General features: G+C 37.7%; 2 protein-coding genes across 5 annotated transcripts in view; one reads left to right on the forward strand and one right to left on the reverse strand.

Moving 5' to 3' along the window:
• The window catches only part of LOC105933241 (sodium- and chloride-dependent GABA transporter 2), a 33,742-nt gene extending 29,182 nt beyond the window's left edge, over nt 1-4,560 (forward strand). For all 3 annotated transcript variants that reach the window (XM_012872689.3, XM_036152025.1, XM_012872690.3), the window contains exons 14-15: nt 1,597-1,767; nt 1,851-4,560. In XM_012872689.3, coding sequence (XP_012728143.3) covers nt 1,597-1,767; nt 1,851-2,000 — 321 coding nt within the window. In that variant the 3' untranslated portion in view covers nt 2,001-4,560. The remainder of the gene's footprint in view (nt 1-1,596; nt 1,768-1,850) is intronic.
• Nucleotides 4,561-7,455: 2,895 nt separating this feature from the next.
• Nucleotides 7,456-23,546, reverse strand: part of fkbp5 (FKBP prolyl isomerase 5) — an 18,242-nt gene continuing 2,151 nt past the window's right edge. For both annotated transcript variants that reach the window (XM_021321577.2, XM_036152038.1), the window contains 10 exons: nt 18,330-18,463; nt 18,071-18,215; nt 17,456-17,598; nt 15,535-15,649; nt 15,293-15,449; nt 12,893-12,983; nt 12,643-12,726; nt 12,373-12,558; nt 12,016-12,255; nt 7,456-11,274 (listed from right to left, as the gene is read on the reverse strand). In XM_021321577.2, coding sequence (XP_021177252.2) covers nt 11,173-11,274; nt 12,016-12,255; nt 12,373-12,558; nt 12,643-12,726; nt 12,893-12,983; nt 15,293-15,449; nt 15,535-15,649; nt 17,456-17,598; nt 18,071-18,215; nt 18,330-18,463 — 1,397 coding nt within the window. In that variant the 3' untranslated portion in view covers nt 7,456-11,172. The remainder of the gene's footprint in view (nt 11,275-12,015; nt 12,256-12,372; nt 12,559-12,642; nt 12,727-12,892; nt 12,984-15,292; nt 15,450-15,534; nt 15,650-17,455; nt 17,599-18,070; nt 18,216-18,329; nt 18,464-23,546) is intronic.

A 23,546-nucleotide genomic window follows, 5' to 3' on the forward strand; every position in this document is an offset into this window, starting at 1 on the left:
GCGATTCTCTCCTCTGTTGCCTTCAATTTCTCTCTCACTCTCTTCCTCTCCTCTTTAATGACTAACTTTCACCTTAGATGTCTCGCCTGTTTCCTTGATTTCAGCCAATTGAGCATATTTGCGAGAATGATAGAAGCAGAGACCACAAGCCATATGCGCATATACAGCACAATGCGTATTTTTCATCTTAAAATGAAGCGTAGAAAAATATTTCTCCTAAATAAATACATTTTTGTGTTAATACTGTATCGTTCCGTTATGACACCCAAGCACCAGACCGAGGTTTTGCTGCTAACACTTTATTTTAGGACGAGCAGAACGGGACAGCTTTCACTCCGCCAGTCCCCCGAATCACGACTCCTCTCCCCGGAAGCCACACATTTCTTTCGGTATGACCCCAAAGCGATCTGATTTAAAGGAACAGTAAGTGTGCAACAGCATTTAGCAATAAAGTCTAATACGGATCATTACAATACATTTTTATTTATTGATTACATTTTCAGTTTTTGATTTTAAGCTTTAAAAAGGAACTGCTTATTTACACATCTTTATGGTGTAGGGGGAAAAAACACGGTCAGACGCCATTACAGTTTTCAGCTCACGCACCCCCTAGTGGCAGCTAAGGCACCCCCAGGGGTGCGCGCACCACACTTTGGGAATCCCTGGTCTAGAGCATCTCTCACCATCCTCCCAACCTTTGTCCCAGCTGTGTGGCTGTTCTCCTCCCCTGCCATGATTTGTCATTGGTTATCAACAAGGAAGGTTTTGTTGGGTATTGGGGTTTGGTCACCTGCAAAATGCCGATGCGAGAATGTGTAACGGTTGCTGCTGGCGAACCCGAAATTCAGCCGGACAGGTGTTACCAGTCTTGAGCCGAAGCAGGTGGAGCACGTAGAGAAACTGAAAAGAACCACAGCGGCAGTCTGGGAGTGAGTGCGTCAGAGAGGCAGGGGAACAGGTGAGGAGAGTTGGAACTAATCAGTGACAGGTGGAACTGGTCTGGGCAGATGAGTGGTGACAGAGAAGTGGTCTGGGGTAATAGGAGGGGTTTCTGTGGCTGAGAGGTGACAGGGCTGAAACTTCTAGAAAAGTTCAAAACACATAAACCTAAATCATGAGATTTGAGATGACATGTTTCATGAATTGGCGCTATATAAATAAAATTGAATTGAATTGAACTGAACTGAATATAAGAATGCTCCACGGAAGCACTCTGATGACACGGACCTAGTTGAACGAAGGATTGTACGTCAACCAGTCCCCTATCGAAAAGTAAAGATCTGGTGGAATAAAAATTAAATGTAGAAGAACTACTTTTTTTTTATTTTTTATATTTTACAATCATTTGAGACAATACAGACGCCTCCTACATCTGGCTTTTATTCTGCTTAATCCTCCTCCACAGCACTGTGGACTTTGTGAGATAATAGCAAGAGAGGACAGATATAAAATCCATCACAGCCATGAAACTATAGAAGTTTGGTAAACGTATGTAAATTAATAATTTGAATCAGGTCGAACCTAGAGTTTGTGATAGAGACAGATTTACACAGTTCAGATGACTAGCTCCTGCTTATTATGCTGTTGTTTTTTCAGGGGACTTTTATTTTTTCCCTGGTTAAGTACACCCCTCTGAAGTTCAACAACGCAGTAGAGTACCCATGGTGGGGTTACGCTCTTGGCTGGTGGTTAACTCTCTCCTCAACACTCATCGTTCCCCTCTGGATGCTGTACAATCTGGTCATTACTCCTGGGACCCTCCGAGAGGTGAGCGGTTGTCATATCAGCATAGGATAATAAAAAGCTGCTTATCGTCAACCTGTTTTTAAACCGCTGTGCTTCTGTTGTAGAGGATCTCTATATTGTGCACTCCAGCTGAAGACCTTCCTCTGACCAAATCAGACAAGAAAGCTCTTGAACTTCTCAGCTTGCCCCCGTCTCAGCGCAGCTCGGAGCGACGAGATGAATCAGCCCCAGAGTACGAGACAAACAAGTGGTGAACCTGCTCCCTTTGCACCATCTTTAAGATGATAGTTAGACCCCAAAACAGCTCTGCATTTTCATTTGAACAAGCCATTTGCGGGAAATTTTAACGCACAAAAACGTTTTGAATTCCTCAAATATGTGTTTCCTTTATTGTTGAGTTCATAAAGTATCATTATTTAACAAGCAGGGCACTTCAAATATGTTACTTTTGAGCACTGCAGAGTTTAAAACTCTGTATTAAATGTTTTTTTGTATTTTTCTTTGTATTTGTGCAAAAAGAAAATAAGCCAAAAGTGTTTTCTTCTTTGGCAAGAGTAGCTTTGTGCCAATTGGAATCTTATAAATCCTGTTACATTGATTTGGACTATTTTAACCGACTTTTACCATCCCGTCAGCACAGACAGGATTTGGCATGAGCTTGTTAATACAATCAAAAACGCATTGATATTCAAAAACACAGCCAAGAAATCCCAAAAACTCTAGGCGGCTCTTTAGTCGCACATTTTGATTACAACTTGATTGAATTGTTCCCTATTTCCTTGAATACTCCTTTGGTGTATATATTTTTTCAAAACAGCTACAGATTATTCATATCCCTGGCAGGTTTATGTATAAAGTGCTTCTTGGTTTTCCCAACATAGCCAAGGCTGCTTGTAATATTTTCAGCAGCCCAACTTGAATCTGATAGTGAATCTGTGGACGGAGCTAAATATTAGGTTGATGGCAAAGAAGCTGTCCGACCTGCAAATCTAAACCTGCCTGGGGTATTAATAATTTTGGTCTTAAGTGTGATTTTAATCTGAAGGTCAAGATAAAACCTCCAGATGCTGGATTATTGGACAGTTTCAGTTTGACCCTGGTTATGGTGTTCTTTACTAAGATTTAAAATTATAATTCATCATGTCAATGTAAAAAGGAGGATGTATAAATGTGGCATTTTCTTTCAGTCTTTTGTACCCCAGTGGCCTTGAATGAGGGGGCAAATCTAACTGTGCCAGGCGCTAATTCGTTACCAGAGTTTACATAATGACTCGTGTGTCTCCAGTCACCCTTTTACAACCACACCAAGCCGGCACAGATTCTCAGCGCTGTTTATTTAACGGGGTGTGGAATGTCGAATGCTAATAGGTAAAGACCTCTGGGTTTGGTGGCCTGAGGGAGTGCTGTGGCGTTACACAGCGTGCCAGAGCCGACGTGCCTTAAAACGGCTGCTTCAGGGCTCAGCTGGGGTCAAATCTTAAAGTATAGAAAACATCTCTGTTTCAAATTAGAACCCCAATCTGATCACAATCTCAGTTGTTCCTTCGGATTTGCAGAAAATTCAACAGAAAATGTTTTGGATTGCTGTGACCTAAAGTTAAAGATATACAAAAAATGTCAAATGAGTTGTTTATTCCATCTAATAAGATTTTAATGCTTTTACTATCATTACGTACAGATTAGTGGTGACACACGCTGCCAACCTAAAGTTGTGCCATAACTTAAAAAAATGCCAAATTTGTGTCCATCCACACAAGTTTTGATGTTGACTATTTGTCCCTTTTGTAGAATGTATTATTTTCTTGGACAGCGTGTCTGACGCACATGTGGGCTTTCAGCTATTACTGAATGATGAATTGTCTCTGAGTTGAATTTTGTGTTTAAGCATTGAACTGTCTTTTTTAAACATTTTAAGATGCAATATTTTTTTCTGGTCAGAGACAAAAGAGAGTCTATTTTTTTATTCAGATTTAACGTCACCAAGTGGCTTTTAGTTTTATCCCGCAGAAAGGGATTAACATGTACAGGCATTAGTAACAGACTTTATGAAACATCTTGGCAATGAAATGCAAAAATATAAACATTTCTTAGCTTTTATAATCAATTACTGTCTAGTATTTGTTACTGACGCTGCTTTAAAGGACTATTTACAATGCAAAGAAAGACAAATTGCGGAGAGTGGGAGAGCGGTCAAAGTTGCGTTCAGTTTTGAATTAAATGTGATGATTGTTCAGATTTGTTGACTCACACTTTGAATCTCAATAAGTATGTGAAATATATGTATTTTTGACAGTTATGTACATGTTATTTCCTCAACCTAACTTTTCACATGTTTAATTCAAGATTTTTTATTTTTTCATAATTTGGAGGGTTTTGTTTATACTGTTTTGTGTGATTTTTGCATCATGTCTTACTAAAAGTTGTCAATATTGATCACTGATGGGGTCTTTCTTGTGAGGCTGGGAAACATGTAAAGTGTAAGAAGTGAGCTAAGGATACGGTTTAGTATGTGTGTGATTGACATTGTTGAATTTGTTTTGCAGATTCAAACATTGAACACTGTCTATTTTTAAAACATAATACATAAACGAACAGCTGTTAGAAATTATGTCTTCCTCCTGGTAGCTCATTATTCCTTCAAACTAACTGATAACGGTGGCTCAGTACCTCAAATCGTAAAATAAAAATGTGGTTGCAATAACAATAGACAATGAATCATTTATGAACATTTCATACTGACCTGTTACTGGCTGGTGTCTAGCAAAGTTTGATATTTGAAAATGTTAATAAAAGAAATGATTGGTTTTCACCTTTTCCCGGGCTCATTTATATGTAGTTCATCAGAGCGTCTTCAAGGTACAATTCATATTTTTAATTGGGGTTCTGTAGGACATTACGAGCTGGTAATAGATTGTTGTGGAAAAAAATAGTTATCTACTCATTGCAAGGTAACTGTGAAACACCTGTGTCTTAGTTTCAATTTCCAAATTCAAAAATTGTTTTAAAATTTTGATAACCCATTCATCACTTAAAAAAAGAAAATGTTTATATTGGAGCAGCAAACATTTATTTATACTTTATTTATTTTGTTGTATCAATTATATGCTGGTATTGGCTCTTTAGTGAGAGAAAAGAACTTGGTGTTTGCTTAAAATGTTTTACTGCCCTCTTGTGGTTGGATAAAGCAAATACTTTGTTTCTCAAAATGCTTTTTGTGGGGAAGATTCGCAGAAAAAACTAAACCTGTGTTCTGGCTTGCTGTCATGTTGACTACAGGTTTTAAGCTTCAATCTAAATACAGAAAAATACCAAAGATGCTGCTGTTTATAATGAAATGAAACTAAACAGGAAGTAGCTACAAAAGACATTTTTTATGAGCGGAAAATTGTTGTTTGCAGCCAAGAGGGGGAAATATACGTTATAAGATTTAGTTCCCTTAACTAATACATATGTAGACATTTTTCTTCTGCACTATCTATAAATGATATACAGTAGGTAAATTGCTACTAGACATTATAAAAATCCATCATATTGTGATGCAAAGCAATGAGACCATCATTTTATACAGTGCCTCTCATAAGTATTCACCCCACTGGATATTTTAAAAGGTAAATTACTTGTACAGGGCTTTAACTGGTCTGAAGACCCCAAAGCGCTTTACATTACAATCAGTCGTTCACCTATTCACACACACATTCACACCCTGATGGTGGTGAGCTATGTTAGCAGCCACAGCTGCCCTGAAGCAGACTGGCAGAGGTGAGGCTGCCATACATCGGTGCCAGCAGACCCTCTGATCACCACCGGCTGGTGATTTAGGTGAAGGGTCTTTCCAGAGGACACAACGACTGAGACAGTCGGGGCGAGGAATCGAAACGCCAATTGCAAGACAAACTCACTAACTCCAGTGCCACTGTCGCTCCTTGTATTGCTTTCATAAATCCATTATGGCCGATGAAATGTGGCTTTTTTCACACAGAAATTTGGGGAAAACTCTTTAATGTCAAAGTGAAAACAGATGTCCACAAAGTAATGGCAATGAAACAAATGTATATATAAAGAAACGTGTTTCTATGATTATTCACCCCCTTTTAAATTGAGTGGCTTAATTCAATAGAGCACATGTGTCAAACTCAAGGCCCATCAAGGCAATTTATACGGCCCTCAAGAGCCAAAAAAGGCATATTATTTCATAAAGTAGAGGCGTATATCCTTTTAAAGTGTATAAAGTGGCTAAAACTGAGCCTCCTAAAGCAAATGTTTTTTTTACCATGTAGTAACAGCATCCTGCCACTAGATGTCAGTTTTCCCCACAACACATTAAAAGAACTCAGAAATGTCCAAAAGGAGAAAGTGATGCGGAATGATGTATTTAAAGTGTAACTCACCCCAATGTCAACTTTTTTGCAGATAAACTGTATAAACTGGGCCTAAGGTACTAATTTTATGTTATTGTGATTTTTTTTTCATTTCTATGTGAACTAAAATAAAATTATGAAATCAAAAGTATCATCTATACTGGAGCAAATGGCCCTTTTAATGACTTCATGATGTCAACGTGGCCCAATATAGAAATGAGTTTGACACACCTGCAATAGAGGATCATCCAATTGGTGCCCATAGTCTCAGAATTAGTGAAATGAAGATCCCCTAAGTGGTGTGGGTGTGTCTCAAGTGACTGAGGTGTAAAACATCTGTCTGGAGGGTTCAGAGGCTGGTTGATCTGTATTCCTGGCTACCATTCCACTATTAATTAATTAATATTAATTATTCCACTTATAGCCACTGCTGCCTGGGTTCTTCAAAGCTTCATGGATGGAAGAGTGGAGATGACAAAAGCCTCTGTTGAAGAAAAGTCTAATTAAATCTCAACTAAAGTTGGCCAAAAGGCATGTGGAAGACTCTGTTGTCAAGTGGAAGAAGATTATGTGGTCTGATGAGACCAAAATGTAGATTTTTGTCCATCAAACAAGACGCCGTGTTTGGCTGAGCCCAAACACCAAAAACACACTATCCCCACTGTGAAGCATGGTGGTGGCAGCATCATGCTGTGAGGATGTCTCTCAGCAGCTGGCCTTGGAAGGTTTGTAAAGATAAAGGGCAGAATCCATCCATCCATCCATCCATCCATCCATTTTCTAATACGTCTGTTCCTTGTTGGGTCGCGAGGGGTGCTGGGCCGACTGAATGCTGCAAAATACACTGAAATGCTGGGGGACAATCTTATTCCGTCTGCAAGAGAACTACGGCTCAGGAGAAGATTTATTTTCCAGCGAGACAACGATCCAAAGTATACTGCAAAAGGAGTACATGTATTCTGTATGACTGAGCTGGAAAAACAAGCACATTTATTTGAGAAGGAAAAAAAAACCCTGCAAAAACCAGGTTGCATAAATGTGCAGAGCTTTTAACTTTTAGACGCTTTCTGATTCAGACTCAGTGTTCATTAGTTCGTATATTTTATTAATTATACAGAATCTGATGAACCTAAAACAAAGTCCAGCTTTCTCAGTAGGATTTCCCTGGCATGTGTTTCCTTTAGCTTTGGTCAGAGTTTACAGAGAGGCTACAAAGGATCAAAGTAATGTCAATGTACAAAGGCATCAGTGGGGAACAGGAACTTTTTTGTTTTTGTTTTGCGTGTGGACAAGAGCTGTCCACACGCGTGTGCTGGTGAACACGGAGTTGCACAGACGACATGAGCCACGCTTTTTGTCAGAAAATATTTATTTTGCATAAATGCCGATTCAAAACATGGATCATCTCTTTACAAGACGACGATCGTTTGAGTACATGTAAACACATTTTGCGACAGAAAACTTCAATAGTTTAGATAAATCCAATCACACATCGGACACACTGCAGTTTATCCAGCTGCATTTTTTTTCTCTCTCTAGCCTGTTAGGTTCTTGTTCTTTTTTCCCCCCACATCTAGATTCGCTGATTGTAAATTTACCAAAACGTGACAAATAAGAAGGCTGAAAATATTTTTACTTTTACTTGCTGTTGGTAAGACAATCTGTAAATCTTTGTCTACAAATTAAACGGCTAGAAAAAAGTACTTCATGCTCATTTTCACTATACAAAATATTTGAATATTCAGAGGCAGCAGCACTTGAAAACATTTAGCAACAAGCTGTTTAGAAACCTTGTCAAGATACAATAATATATACAGACACACAAACACACAAAGTCGTCACTGCCACTTTCTTTTCTTTCTTTTTTTTTTTTAATGCAAAATTGTTAAGACAGCTAAGGTTTTCATTCTGAACCAGCCAAATGTTTCTAAAACATCTCAATATTATTGTCCAGAGAAATTTGGACATGACATACAAGGATGACAGTGTTGGTTGGACAGTGACCAAAGTGCAATATTGCCCTTTACACAAACATTAACACGCTTTTTTTTTTTTTTTTTAAGAAATGGATTGAGTGTAAAGTAAGAAAAAAAAGAAACATTTCAAAGCTGAGGCAAAAAAATATTTTAAAAAAATTCATATCGCTAAAAAAATAAATTAGACAAATTTGTGATGATTCCAAAGTCTCCCGCACACAGACAAGAAGAAGCCAAATACAAAGCCGGGGGGGGGGGGGTGTGAAGTAATTATGTGTTGCTTACTATCATCACTACAAGCCTTCTAGCAGGTTGTGCCATTTTTTTTTTTTTGTTTGTTTGTTTTACAGAGGGTAAAAGTTCAGTTTAACTCTTTAAATGTATTTAAAGCTCCAGAGTGTAAACGAAAACGTAGGTTTGGGCTGCAAACTATCCTATCTAAAACAGAACATGACGTTCGTGTGTGAGGGGGGGGGGGTGTTATATTCACAACATTCAAGTCACACTTATAACGACATCGGGGTTCACCAATTAACGTCTTTGGACTGAGGGAGTAAACTAATGACGAGAGATAAACGTCTCACAGAAAGGCTTTGGGCGTCCGGCAGGTCAGACCCGGGAACCTCCTGCTGTGAGAACTAAGTGCTAAACCACTGGATCGCTGCAAGACATTCAATATAACACAAAGCTGCGTCTCAAAACGTCTAGAATGTCACCCAAAAGTTCATTTATTTCATTGAAGAATTCGTATTGTGTATTATATAGATTCATTAAACACGCTGTATTTAAAGCACTTACGGTAATTCTGTTCATTTGGATGATTGTGGCTTACAAATTCAATTCAATTTATGAATAGTACATAAGACAAATAAAAAGACAATTTGCAATGGAGAAATGTTATGTTATGCCCTAAATAATAACTTGACAGTCCTCCAACAGATATTCCCTTAACTAGGAGGGTAAGTCCGAAAGGCCATAGATAAAGGAGCTGGCTGTTCACAGGTGGCTGTATCCAAGCACTTTAATGGAGGTTCTATCGAAGGAAAGACTGAAACAGAAAAATAGTGCACAAGAAAAGCGCATCCATATTGGTAGATATTCACAAGGTGTGAGTGGAGCCAGAGCTTTAAGAGCCACACGGTTTCCAGGATGTGGGTTATAACCGAGACAATTGTTGTGTCCAACAACTCCTGAAACCGAGATGGCAGAAATATCTTACCCCGAGGAAGAAGGGAAAAGACTGGATGTTTCTCAGTCTCTTTTCAGGTGTAAGTAAAATTTGAAAATCGAGGACCCAGGGTCTGGAAGAAGAGTGGCGAGGAACAGACGCCAAGCTGCGTCAGGGTCCTGACTAAAGAGGATCTGGGGAGTCAAGTTTATATGCCTGCCGGTGTTGGTCTTCTGTGTTTTCTCAGGTCCACATTCAAAGCAGAACTTCATGTTTCCATCTGCTGACAAGATTTATGGAGATGCTCATTTGACTTTCCAGCTGGACTTGGTGCCTGCCCACAGCTGCTATCAAAGCAACGTGGGCATCCTGCACACCTCAGCAGAGACTCTGACTGATCACCTCCACGCCATGCTGGGCTCATCCAAAAGGAGCAATGACCAGGGACTTTAGGTCTATACTCTCCAGGCCATGGACATACATCTCAGCACGTTTCCTTACATTAGATTGTATTTAAAGTGCTCTATGGAGAAAAAAATGTATGATTGATAGACCCATTTTTCGGCGTGGGAAATGATTTTTAGTTGATCTTACGCAATACTCTAATATTCTGAGAAACATGATGTTGGGTTCATATCAGCTGTAAGCCAAAATTATCAAAAGTATCCAGAAACACGTAAAATACATCATTTTGTGTTATGAACTTCTATGCTTTTCAATTTCTGAGTTGAATGACTGAAATAAATTACCTTTGAAATGATATCCAGTTTGTTTGTTTCTGTTTATTTTGGTGAATGCACTTGTGTTCTGTCTTTTGTATTTTTCACCATCTTAGGTGTTTTGCAGCTGCCAGTGGCTTACAATGTATCATATTCCTTTTATAAAACCTTGCACAAGTGTTTGTCCCCTTTTAACTTAATTCACAACAGTACCTTGCTGGCTTCTCTTTAATACTGTCTGATGGGCGAAATATATAAAATTGTACAAATTAAAAGGTTATTATCATGGATGTATAGGTATTTTTAGTGCATCATCATTGTCGAAACAGTTTTAGGAAAACAAAGTGCTCAACTTTCAATTCTTTTCTGGAAGTAACCTTTTCAGCTGTTGACACGTTTTAAAAAAATATCTACAGTCGAATGTCAATCAGGAATTTGCCACACTTAAAAATACAGATCATTGTTTTAGGATCATTTTGGCATCTGCTTGTGCTTTTTTTTTTCTTTGCAGCTCTTCTGTTGCCGGATGAAAATGTAAAGTTCAGATCCGGGGTTTATAAAATCTATTTTCTAAAAAAACCGCTGTCCCTATTATTTATCCACGTTTAACCCAAGTTTAACCAAGCTTGTTGGGCAAAAAACTAAATCGAATTGTGTGTGTTTTTTTCTAAAAAACACCACTCAGTTACCAGCTTCTGCCTTTTTTCATATAGCTTTTCATAGTTCATATTGCACATTTTAAAATTTTGCAAGGTTTCAAGTCTGAATCCCAAACATGACTCATGCATGCAGCTGCCCTAGAAAGGCCTAATACCAAGTCACACTATGGAGGCACATGTCAGCACAGTGGCCTAATGACTACAAAAGGGGTGATTACTGTTGGTTTTGTTGAAGAAATGAAATTACTTTTTTTTTTCTTAAAAAAAAAAAAAAGACTGGACAAAAAGTGTTCATATCGATATTCACTGTGTGATTTTTGTAGTACTATCCCCACAGTGAGGAACGTTGTTCAACAGTACATGTGACAAATAAATGCTGTTCAGCTCACTCTCTGCTTTATACGCAGGAATGGTCCCGCTGGATTTTTTTTTTTTTTGGAGGGGGGGGCGAAGAGGTGCGGGTTAGAGGCTTTTATCCAGCTGTTTCTGCGCCTCTGCTCCCTGCAGATAGGAGGCTGTCTCTTCTCCCTTTCTCACGTGTCCCTGCTACGACGGATAGTCCTGACTCCGCCGCCTTCGTTTAATGCCCACTTCACCGTTCATGCTGCTCCTCATGCTCTCATCCTTCCTCCTCCTCGTTCTGCCGGTCTGTTTAGGCAGAAACGGGATTTAACATGAGCAGGGAGAAGAAACCATTACCATTGCATAACCATTACATTTACATAAAACTGTTAATCTAAGAAAAAGTGTTTCCTTACATAGTACTTTAATGAAGTGAGTGATATCTTTTAATAAGTTCCCAATGTTTAACAAATTTTGTATACATGTTTCTTCTTTTTCTTTTATGCCTTTTTCTACAGAGCCGTGTTTCACCACTAGAGGTCAGTATAACACTGAATAAGTACAGCCTGGAGGGGAAATCCCACACACTGTTAAACTTACCAAATTTATATAAATGTATTGAAATTAACTAATTGTGTCATTACTGGGCAAGGTGAACATATGGGCAAGATTCTTTGCATGTTTGAAAGTTTTTAAATCTTTTCTGACCATGTGCATTGTGTCGTGGTCAATGTTTTAAAGACGATTGCAGATCATCAAACTTGTCCAGCTTGTGCAAATAACCGTAATTTTTTTTAAAATGCGATTAAATTTCTCCTTTAGAGCCTGTATAACTCCCAGGAAAAAAGCTCCTTTTCCAGTCATTCGCACATAATCAAAATATCAATGTTTGTCAATGTAATTTCAAAGCTAAGTTTTTCTACTGCTACTCATTATTTGCCTTTAAATAAACACAGAAACCATAATTCTTAGGGAAAAGAAATGGAAAATATATTATTTACTACGACTGCAACGCTATATTTAGCCAAGAATGGACAGTTCACAGACCTTGGAGTCCCTGTCCGCAAATTTCTGGAACATGTTGGCGTAGATCTTCTTTTCCTGCTCTTGGTGTTCCTTCATCTTGCTCTGGCAGCTGGAAAGCTGACCACGAGCCGCACGATTCGAAGGGTTGACCTCCAGGACCTTCTGAAAGTCTGCCATGGCCAAGCTGTACTCGTTGCGGAGAAGCCGGGCCTCCCCTCGGCGATACAGGGCCTTCTCGTTGCTCTCATCCTGCTCGATTACCTTGCACAAACAAACACAGGAATGAGGAGAAACATTTAACATGCAACGGCAGCTAAACATAGCTGGGAGGAGGTTGTGGAGGTCTATATGCACTGCAGTCAGGGTAACGCAGCTCACCTTATTACAGCTTTCCACTGCTTGAGAGAACTCTTTTAGCCGAAGGAAACATAATGCTAAATTGAGGTGAGCTGTTAAAACGTAGTCTTGTATCCTCTTATGCTGCTCAATCCCAGTACCGCACTCGAACTCCAGCCAAGAAATGATGCGCTGGTACTGGATGACTGCCTGGTGGTGCCGTCCTGCCTAATAATGAACACTAAAGATCAGTTCTGAAGATTTAAAAAAAATTGTTTAGCGACAAACAGCTGCATTAGCTATAAACCTTACCTTAAAATACTGATTCCCTTTATTTTTCACTACAGAGACGACATCCAGCTTTTCATTCACGTCCATTTCCCAGGACTCTTTAGCCTTGTGGGAAAAATGATCATTAGATTGTAGCAAGGTTATTTTAAAAGTTACCTTTTCTTTATATCTGCTCAAAATATGTTTAAATACAGCTACATTTAAAAATATTCTCATCTAATCTTCTGTAAAGCTAAATTCAGTTTTATTCCTAGAATTACAAATCACTCACCCTTTTAAAGTCTTTGAGCGTAACTTCATACACGATATCTTTATCTGGTCCAACTTTGTATTCTGATTTGCCTTCACTACCAAACCCATACCTGTAGATGGAAGAAAAAAAAAACTTTTTTAATTAAACACAGCAATAATTATGAACAGAGCATGCAGTGCTTTGATAAATTATTGTTATTCTTTGGACTTTTCCACATTTTGTCATGTTAAACCTCAACCACTCCACATTTACTGAAATCTAATGTTCTCTAGCAAGCCCCCAAGACCATCACACAACTGCTGCAAATACGAAGATTAAATTAAACACAAGCCCTGGATTTTATTTAGGTGTACTGGAGTTAAGTAGGTTAAATAATTTGTGTAAAAAAAAAAAAAAAAAAATCAATAAAAGACATTTATTTTTGGAAACAGTCTAGTTTCGCAAGCCACTGTAAATACTTATTTTTTTCCACATCATGCCAGATTTTCATAAAATCAAACCTTCGTGGCTGAAAATCCTGTTTAAGAACTAATCGCAGTGGGCTAATATTGAAGACACACAGCCTCATGAGACTTGGAAGTAATTTTACAGAGCAAAAGTAAATAAAATGACATTCCTTTGACTCCATTTGAGCCAACCAAAGGATTTTAATATGAAGCACATTGTCTATACTTTCTTTTATTCCTTTAGAGGCAAATGATTACCCTTAACTTCAAAACGTTTCTAGGAACTGAGAGGATGGAAACTAAGCATGCATATGTGAGTTAAATGAAAAACAGAGTGCTACAAATCTACACACAATAAATCTGCAGATTTAAATGGAGTCTGTAAAGAAGGACAGAAAGCAGAAAGAACGCCTCTGATTCATGCACAAACAATACTTTCCTGTCTTTAACGATCTGAGCAGGAGAAGGACTCCCTGCTCTTGTAACTGTTGCACTCCCTTGATTCTCAAGGTTATCTGCTGATGGAGTGCAATACCTTTTCTGCTACATATTTCTAATGCCTTCGATCTCGTGCTTTAGCAGAAAGGGAGTAAGGCAAAGGGCTGCTCTTGACTGAGGGAGTCATGATATTACATTTTTAAAAGTATTTAGTGTGTGTCAAAGTGACATTGGCCATATGTGTCTGGGTCATAAAGAAGAAATTACCATTAGCCGTACAACACTTCACATTTAGGTAATTACAGAGATATAAAACTCATTTTTGCACAAGATCCACGCAGTCTGAAAAAGTAATAAATTTATATTTTGACTTTTAAAGTACACTGCCTAAGCCAATTCACTGGCAAATCTACATGATTAATCAAATTAACCCGAAGTAACAACCTAACATGCCATATTTATGTTTTCCAAAACCCAAAAAGTTTGCCCTTATAAATGAAAGGAACTGAAGACTCTTTTTTTCACATTTTTCTATACAGATAAGAGTTGATATCTTGTTGTTGAAATAATGTAATGCTTATTATCCCTAAACTATAATAGCCAAATAAAAATATAACCCACTCAGAAGTTTGTTGGAGAAAATGAGTAACTGTTCAGCAACATGGTGACCAAGGAACCCAGTAAGCGTGAAGAAATTTAAAGCAGAGTTAGGGAATAAAAACATTTTAAGACAATATCTAAAATAATAAATGGACAGGCTGGGAGAGTTAGTCAGAGAAGCAGCCGGGAGGTAACTACAGAAGAGCTACAAAGATCCACAACTCAGGTAGGAGAAACTCAGCACAGCCGCTGTTAGCTGCCCACTCAACAAATCTGGCCTTTACAGAAAAGCGTCAGAAAGAAATCAAAGCGAAAAGAGGTCCAGGGCTCTTGTCAGGCTTCTTGGCCAACAAGCAGCACACTTATAACAGTACATATTGCTCTGAACACACCATATCCCGCAGTGAAGCATGGCGGTGACGGCATCATGCTATGTTTTCTGACGGAGGGGCAAAGCTTGTGGATAAACTTAGAACAAAGGAAAATTCAACAAAGTACAGGTGAGCCCTAAAACTTGTTGTGTACTTGCAACAAAAATGTCCGTACCCTACGCAGTTCTGCACTGCTTTGTGTCGGGCTACAACACAAAATCCCGATAAAATACAATTAAGTCTTTGGTTGTAAAAATAAATAAATAATAATAATAAAAAATTAAGTTAAAATGTTCAAAATGCCCTTGATTTTTTTTTTTTTTTTTTTTTTTTGCAACATCAACAAATGTTATTTTTACACACTTCTGTGGAATCTTGGCTGATTTCATAGCTAACTGTACACCTCTCAAAGACTATGAATTTGTTGTATAAATAATATGGAAGTGAAATCTAATCCACAGCTTGCAGTCAGGAGAATAAAGCATTTGAAACAATCATTCCCATCTGAAAATGTAATACCAAAAAGACATTTTGCATGTTTTGAAGATTTGTGAGAGGCTTACTTTGGTTTTAGGTAAAGTAAACAGCATTCTCCTCTTTGCATCTTGTCCATGGCTCGGTCCACCCCCAAAGGAATGCCTTTATCTTCACCTTCTCCAACAACGAAGCTAACATCCCGGCAGTCAAACAACCGGTCCCCGCAGCGTCCCTCCAGGTGTACTGTGCGAAACAGGACACAGCTCAAACCTCTGGCAATATGGTTCAATCCTATAGGAATCGGTCTGTAAAGCACATAATGGGCTACCATCGACGCTCGCTCCGTCGTTAGGATTGCTGTAACCTTCCCCTTTGACCTTTATTCTCCTCACGATGCCGCCGTCAGTTGTAAGTATCTCTCCTTCGAAGTTAAGCAGCTCCATCTGTTGTGGTAAAAAAAAAAAAAAAAAAATTAGCATCACCATTTCACACAAATACTGTAATATAAGGCTGATTACGAAATCACAACTCCGTAAAACTTTGCATTTCAGCACATGTAGGAGGAGAGAAAAGAGAGAAGTGGCAACAGACATTAAAACAAAACACGATTAAAATTAAAGCATGTCTGCCAGAGACAGTATGGAATAAATTATAGGTTTATTTATAGCAGGGGTTTTCTTTTTTTAAGTTAGGAGTGTTATTTTTAATAGTTTGCCCGAACATGCATTTAAGTTTTATCCAGTGCTGTAAAAGTAAACAGGCTGCGACTGTGTGATTTATAAATTACTGGTTGCTGACAATAAAAGGTATGATTATTTGACTGTGACTGTGTGATCGTGTAGTTGATGACTGGTTATTGGTCTTGAAATGACCATAATTTTAAATCTGCCCCTCTGTTGGATTTGCAGAAGCACATTATTTAGGTAAATCTGGTCCAAAGTGTTGTTTAAAGTTCTCGGTGGCATTTTGGGCTACCAGAAGAACTCTTTTAATTTTCAGGTTGTTTTTCTTGTTGTTTTCTTTTTGCATATTTCTTTCGGCAAAACACTCTGCACCCAGGTTTTCATCTGCTGATCGATGTCTTTAGATGTTGTCTCAATATTTCCACGTAAGGTTTGATCCTCATGATCCGATTTGATTTTGTAAAGCCGTCTATTGTGCAGCAAAACACCCACACATCATGATGCTGGCACCCCCATTCCTAACAACTCCCTTTGTTCCTCTAAATCAAATGATGGTTATTACAGTCTCTTATTTTAGTTTTATCAAACCACAAATAGTTTATATGTGTTCTGAAAAGAATAAAAAATGGCACCTATGAAGTTTAGCCTATTAGAATAACACTTATTATTCTTTATTATGGATTATTTTTTATTATGGATAACTTATTATTACTTATTATTCTTTGGTTCTAACAACACTATCGAACCAATAGTTTACTAAAGAATAATAAGTAATCAATTTAAATGTTTGCTTTTTTATAATGATTTCAATAGATGTTCAAGCTTCTATTTCCAGTTTAATATTATAAGGATTAGAATCAATAAGAATATGTTAAATTCTAAAAACCCAATCTTATGCAGTAAACTGGATTATTATTTTTATTAGTATTTTTATAAACATAAATATTATTTCCCAGCAACTAATGAAGGACATAAGTTTAACAAAGACATACTCTAAATGTCTTAATTTATGTAATAATAGATAAAACGCTGACTTAAAAGTTTCAAACAGCTGTTTTCTTCTTGATTGTGGTAAAAAATTAAATTGTCCACAAATAGGTGGACAAAAATATCACATTATAAAACAGAAAATATAAATCGCAGCAGTTTACAGATTCTTTTGTACCAAACATGCTGTTGTCTAACACAGTTAATTTTTAATGGCTGCTGCAACACACACACAACCACAAGTATAAAAAGGTTTAAAAATATTGATTTGTTTTATTAATCTGTCCACATTGGGGGTGATATTTTTTAGCAGAAATACATCTCTCTTGATATTTGTATGGCCTTATGTTGTTTTTTTTTTTTTTTTTTTTAAATTGTGTTTTTCCACATAGGCCCTAACACAATGAGTGCCACTCAGACGAGACGGCTGTTTGGTTAAGGGAGGATTAAAATAGAAAAATGTGTTAATTTTATAATCAGCAATCAGGGTTTAGACACATAAGACGTGCGTTCACATTAGAAGAGTCCCTCAGAGTGATTCATAATTAATCTAAGGCTGCAGCAACAGGGCACGCTGACCTCAAACACTACTGAAGAGTTGGGAGGTATTTTGTCTGGATTTCCAGTTGGTCCGTAGGCATAATCTGGTTTACAGAGCAGCGTGCACACCTCCCCTCTCTGCATGGACATCACACCAATGTCCCATGCTTTTAGGACTTGTCCTGTGAGGAGAAAAAAAAGGTTCACTAAAGTCATTAAAAGAATAAATACAACAAAAAAGAATTATGAGAAATTAACCATCTAGTTCACCATGAATGCACTTGCTATGAAAACATGACACTACCGCCAGAGCGTATCAGTTTAGCTTTGCATAAAGGCTAGACTAGAAACAGGGAAATGCTTATCTGGTATTTGCTTACGTAAAAAAAAACAATATTATATCACCATCACCAAGACAAATGAAGATCTCTCCCTACATAAGCTAGAAATCGTAAATGTTGGTCAAATAGGATCAATTTTGGCTCAAATATATCAACAAAACAATAAATTCAGAGCTTTAAAACAGTTGCCCACATAGACACAATAGCAGCCACAACCTCAAATGCATTCTGAAAAATGTGTTAAAAGCTGTTTTCATTTAAATATAACACTAAAAATTCACAGAGTTTGACAGCAACAACCAAAGACACCTACCTTTGCCTACATTGAAGCAAAACGGCTCCTTCCGTTCCCGACTGCAATCAAATTTCTTCCCACTAAGCAGTTTTCCAGTGTAGTGTACAGTCACTTTGTCCCCAATCATTGGCCGGTCCCCATCGAGGCCCTGACGCTTCACGACCTGAGAAAAGACAGGAAACTTTCCGCTAAACAACATCCAAAGGAAACGTCAGCTGTAAAGGCTGTAGGAGGCTGAAAACAGTGTGGCGAAAATGCAGACAAAGATAATACACACCTTGAAAACTCCCCGGTCTTTTCTTGGTGTTACATCAACGCCATTTGCATCAAACACAGCAGTTGCTGAGTTATCATCCATGGGCAAAAACTGATCTGTGGTCATTGTTGCTTTAAGGGCATCACACAATAACACTGCAAGAGATGCAAAGAAACACACGAGCCAACAAGTTAACAGCCTGATCTCTGCTGATTCTCTTATGTTTTCACCTTTTTTTTATGAAAAACCACCCGTTATGTAATTCTTTTTTTTTTTTTTTTGTGGAACAGGACTGGAAGGTCTGAGCCACGAATAAAAATGTTCAACATGATCAAGCCCATATGGACAACTTTTTTCTACAAATTATAAACCGGGGATCCATTACGGACATGTGTTCTTAATCCATGCATTGAGCTGGACTCACATTTACAGTTTTGCTGGGGGGAAAAAAAGCCGTATTAACTGCCCTATGAGGAGCACAACTTGTCGACTCCCCACACAGATTAGATAATTACATAATCGTAACTCTGTGCATGTCGCTTTCCTCGCTCAGCCGTGTTCCCTCACAAATTAGGTTATTTGGCATCGTGCTGTTTGACTCATTCTAAATAATATCAGGGTACTGGACAAACATCAAAACTACACCTGCAGCACAGCCGAGCGGCATTCAGACGTTTGTACAGCCTATTTTTTCCAGAAGCACTTCATTATAAGTGACGTCTTCTCTCCGAGAGGCTCAAACACACAGGGAAAGCGTGGGCACTCTAACGCTCTGCGCTGATAAAGCTGTGCATCTCAAAATGAAGAAAAAAAAGAAAAAAAAGACTTGCATATAGATCAATACACTCATAAAATCACATCAAATTTTTAGGCTTCATGTTTAAGTCGAACGCTGCGACGTATCTTATGTGCTGTCTCTTGGGTGCTTTCCTATTACCTTTCCGACTGCGTTAGCCAATGAAAATGAAGACACGCTTGGTCAGCTAAACGGCAGAAAGAAATATTCTCACAAGCAAGATAAAAACTAATACTGGTTACTGCAGCTTCAATACAAAGCTGCACTGAACGAATATTAAACCCTGTGAGAAATGTATGGTGCTGAGATAAACAGATATGAATCTACAACAACACACTAAAGGGTAATGTAGCAAAGCATAAATTGGCATCAAACAACATTAGCATGCAGTAAATCTGTTTTATTTTCCAATCAGTATTCCACTTTTGAGAAACATCTGATTTACAAATTATAAAAAAAAAAAATCAATGTAAAAAGAATACAAAAAACATTGGCAAATTAAGTCTGAATGAGCGTGCGTGAAGGAGGTCCCATGCTTAAGGGGACCCATGAACACACTTGTCTTGTTGTGACTAAATGTCATATCAACTTAACCCAATGGTTTACACAAGCAGCAGCAAACAGGGCTATTTTTTTGTTTTTCATTGCAAAGACTCGAACAAAAACATAGTTAACTCTAGCAATGCTACAGGGAAGAACGGCAACAGAAACAACACAGATTAAACAAAATCTCCCTTTTTTGCTGTTAATGTACATGCTAGCATAAGTCTGCTATAGGTAGGAGTTAGAAAAGGAGTTGTTTCAAACTAGGGAGTGCTTTAACAGTCAGGGCGTTGTTACTGATGTTTCCACCAATATTTACCATGTGGCACAAGGTGACCAGACATCCCCAATTTCCGAGGACAGTTCCCGTTTTTAGACGACCTGACTTTGGCTAAAGCTGTTCCCGGAAATGTCCCCGTTTTCAGCGTTTTACGAATAAGAGCATGATTGCAACTGCCACCAACCAGCTGGAAGTGTCCCCGGACATATTTTTGAAAAATCTGGTAACCTTTTTGTGGAAGCTGTTTGGGCCCATGGACCCAGAGTGAGTTCAGTAATTAACAGTTAATAGCCTTTAAGAGCAGACCTAAAATTCACTGACTGACATCATAATTTGTTGGTTAATTGACCATCTGCATGTGGTTATAATGGACTGCAGAGAGATAGCATTGTGGGAGTAACAATAAATGAATAAAACAAAACTACATATATTTAGAACCACAAATTAACTTTAGCTGTAGTTTTTTAATTAATGCACATGTATTAATTTTAATTTTAGTTTTGTTTTTAGTTTGTTAGATTTTCTTAAGTCTATCTAGTGTCTAGTCCATTTATTAAATACTTAGTAGAGGTCACAGTCATATTTCACTTTTTTGGCATAATATCTACACACCCATAATCTCGATTAACCAAAATTAGAAATATAATTGTTTATTTTAGTAGGTTTTTTTTTTTTATGTCTGCAACTCACTGTAGGGGATCAACCAGTGGCAGCTTCACGTATGTGTGATTTATTACCAGTTGTGACGCAAAGTTTAGCAGTTCTGACTAATAAAGCTGGGAGGGACTTTTTTTTCACTATAAGGGTCTGAAAACCTACTCAATGTAACAATTCAATGAGTTGTCAATATTGAGTCTTATACATGTTCAGTGGGTGCCAGTCATGTGAATTAGCAACAGGATCTCTCCACTATAGATGTTTTTAGTTTAACCATTTTGTAGGGTAGTATTTGTTACATACAACATAATTTCTAAATTTACTCACAGAGAAGAGATCATTTCCTGTCTGTCATACACTTTTTGGGTCCACTTTAATATTGCCCGCTTTGTTTATAAATCTAAATTTAACAAACATATTAGGTGAATGACACTAAAATAAACACTTTGATAAATAAAAACATAGTGGTGTTAATGTAGCTTATTACTGAAACCTAATAAGCATTCTATTTCAAATATGTACATCTACAACAACAACAACAGGTTTTTCAGATACTGTTTCCTGTTAACAACCGTACCAAGGAAAAAGACATTCTGTCCCTGTTTATGTTGCAGCTGTTGCTAGTGGTGCAGCACAGCCAGCAGCTACAGGAAGTTAGAAAAGTAGTAGTTTTAAACTCCCAGGAGGTGCACCAGACGTGGGATTCTTTTGTATCCTTTTATCGCTAACAACTACATTGCAGGTGTTTAAGGAAGTAAATATTCTGGTGAGTGTGTTCAGTAGGTGTTTTTTGTTGTTTTTGTGCTGTGGGTGTTGCTTTGATATTGGTGACTAATACACAGAATTATAAAAGTCCCTCTGGCTATAAGTCATATGCTCTAAGTGTTCAGTGGATGTCAATGCTGGGAATTAGGAAAGAATTATCTCTTTGTTTTAGTTATGTTTTAGGCTACAATTTTTAATGTACAGAATAATAGTTTCTAAATTTACCCGGAGCCTATGTACCTGTAATGAAGTATTTGAATCTATTTTCTCACCTCAGTATTGCTAGCTTTGTTTATTAAATGGAATATTTCCAACATATTAGCCAAGCTGATGCTAGAGTAAAAATATCATACAATTTTGTTCTAACAACACTATCAAACCAATAGTTTATTAAAGAATAATAAGTAATCCATTTAAAGTTTACCTTTTTACAGTGATTTCAATAGATGTTCAGGCTTCTGTTTCCTGTTTAATATTATAGGGATTAGAATCAATAAGAATGATGGGATTATTATTTATAAACATATATTATTATTATTTATAAACATAAACATTATTTTCCAGCAACTAATGATGGACATAAGTTTAAAAAAGACATACTATAAATGTCTTAATTTGTTTAATAATGGATAAAACATTGACTTCAAAGTTTCAAACTGCTGTTTTCCTCTTGATTGTGAAAAAAATTTAATTGTCCACGATTACATTTTTCTACAACAGTTTATAAACTTTTTCGTACCAAACATGCTGTTGTTCTGTTCTGGTTAACATACTGCCAAGCGAGTGAATTGGTTTCGTAGTTTAAAACAAAGTCACTTCTCTGCTGTTCAAGTGCCCTTTTAGTACATAAACATGGATGCTGTTTCCAGCGACCGCAGCTGCGTGTTCATCAGCAGCAGGACAAAACCATCTCCAGCTACAAAACTACACAGGGCAGAGAGGTAACAAACATTACATAAATATCTGACGCTTGGCGGTGAGGCAACACTTGATGATGACGACACAGGTTTGTATTAAAAAATGTTCAGTATGTAGCCTGACAGACGTGGCAGGACTAGTGCCAACATCTCACGTGTCCATGTGGAAGGCAAAAAAACAACAACACAAGTTTGCCAAACCTTTAAAAGCCGTGAAGACACGTTGTTTTTAAAGCTGCTACATGTTGACTCCTTCGTCTCATCAGCAATTATTCTCCACGTCTCCAAATCACACCTAACAACTAAGTCCTCTTTGATGCTCTTTGATCTCGGTACCGCACGAGGACGATGGAAAATCGTCACTGTCACATTAAAGCGTGTTGGAAAGCACTATTGGTTGATTATATGCAGCAGCTGAGATATTAACACTTACAGATCACAGCTGCTCTGGACCATGAGGAGACGTTACTGTGGTTAGCTGTTTTGGGGAAATTTAGGAAGTAACAAAAAATTTAAAACAAAATCTTAAACAAGATCCTCTACGTCTGACAGAACGTTTGCTAGGAAGTGACATCTTTTCTTTTTTAATAGCAGCCTTTAAAATAATTAGCTTAAATTTCGGATTGTAACTTCAAGAGCCTGCTCCGACTTACTGTTCGATACAAAAGGAGTATAAAGAGGGTGTGGGAATAAGAATGAGTGGGCATTTTTCTCCAAAAAACTGGACAAAAATTTTTTTTAGCTCTTCTAAACAAAAAGGTAAATGTGCTATTTCTGTTTCGGATGTAAACTGTATGTAGATTTAAATACTTGATTCGTAAATTATAAATTGTTCTTTACAGATAGAAAATTCCCTCCTTTATAAACATAAAATGTTCTGCTCATTAGACAACTTATATAAACAAAGATGCGAGACCATCTCATCTCAGGAAAAGAAGCATTCATGACTTTCCCTTTTGTTGAAGCTAAGACAGATGAGGAGCATTTGCTTTTCTGTTTCTCAGTACTTATAATTCAAATCTATTCTAATGAAGCAAGTGAGATCTTGGCTAAGAAGTATGCAGGCGGAAACATTAGGAAGAGGATGGCTTACTCGTTGATCAGATGGTAATCCATCGGCCAGCGACCGTTTACACAACCACTTTAAATGACTAACTTTGCTTTAACACAGAGAAATCAGCAGCTTCAATGGGCTGCATCACTTCTAGGAACCTCATCTCTGAATAAGCGTTTTGTTGCGCGGATTGCCTTATAGAAATGTTGAGTCTCGGCTGCATGAG

This window comes from Fundulus heteroclitus, chromosome 20 (genome assembly GCF_011125445.2).
Source record: "Fundulus heteroclitus isolate FHET01 chromosome 20, MU-UCD_Fhet_4.1, whole genome shotgun sequence".
Classification (NCBI taxonomy): domain Eukaryota; kingdom Metazoa; phylum Chordata; class Actinopteri; order Cyprinodontiformes; family Fundulidae; genus Fundulus; species Fundulus heteroclitus.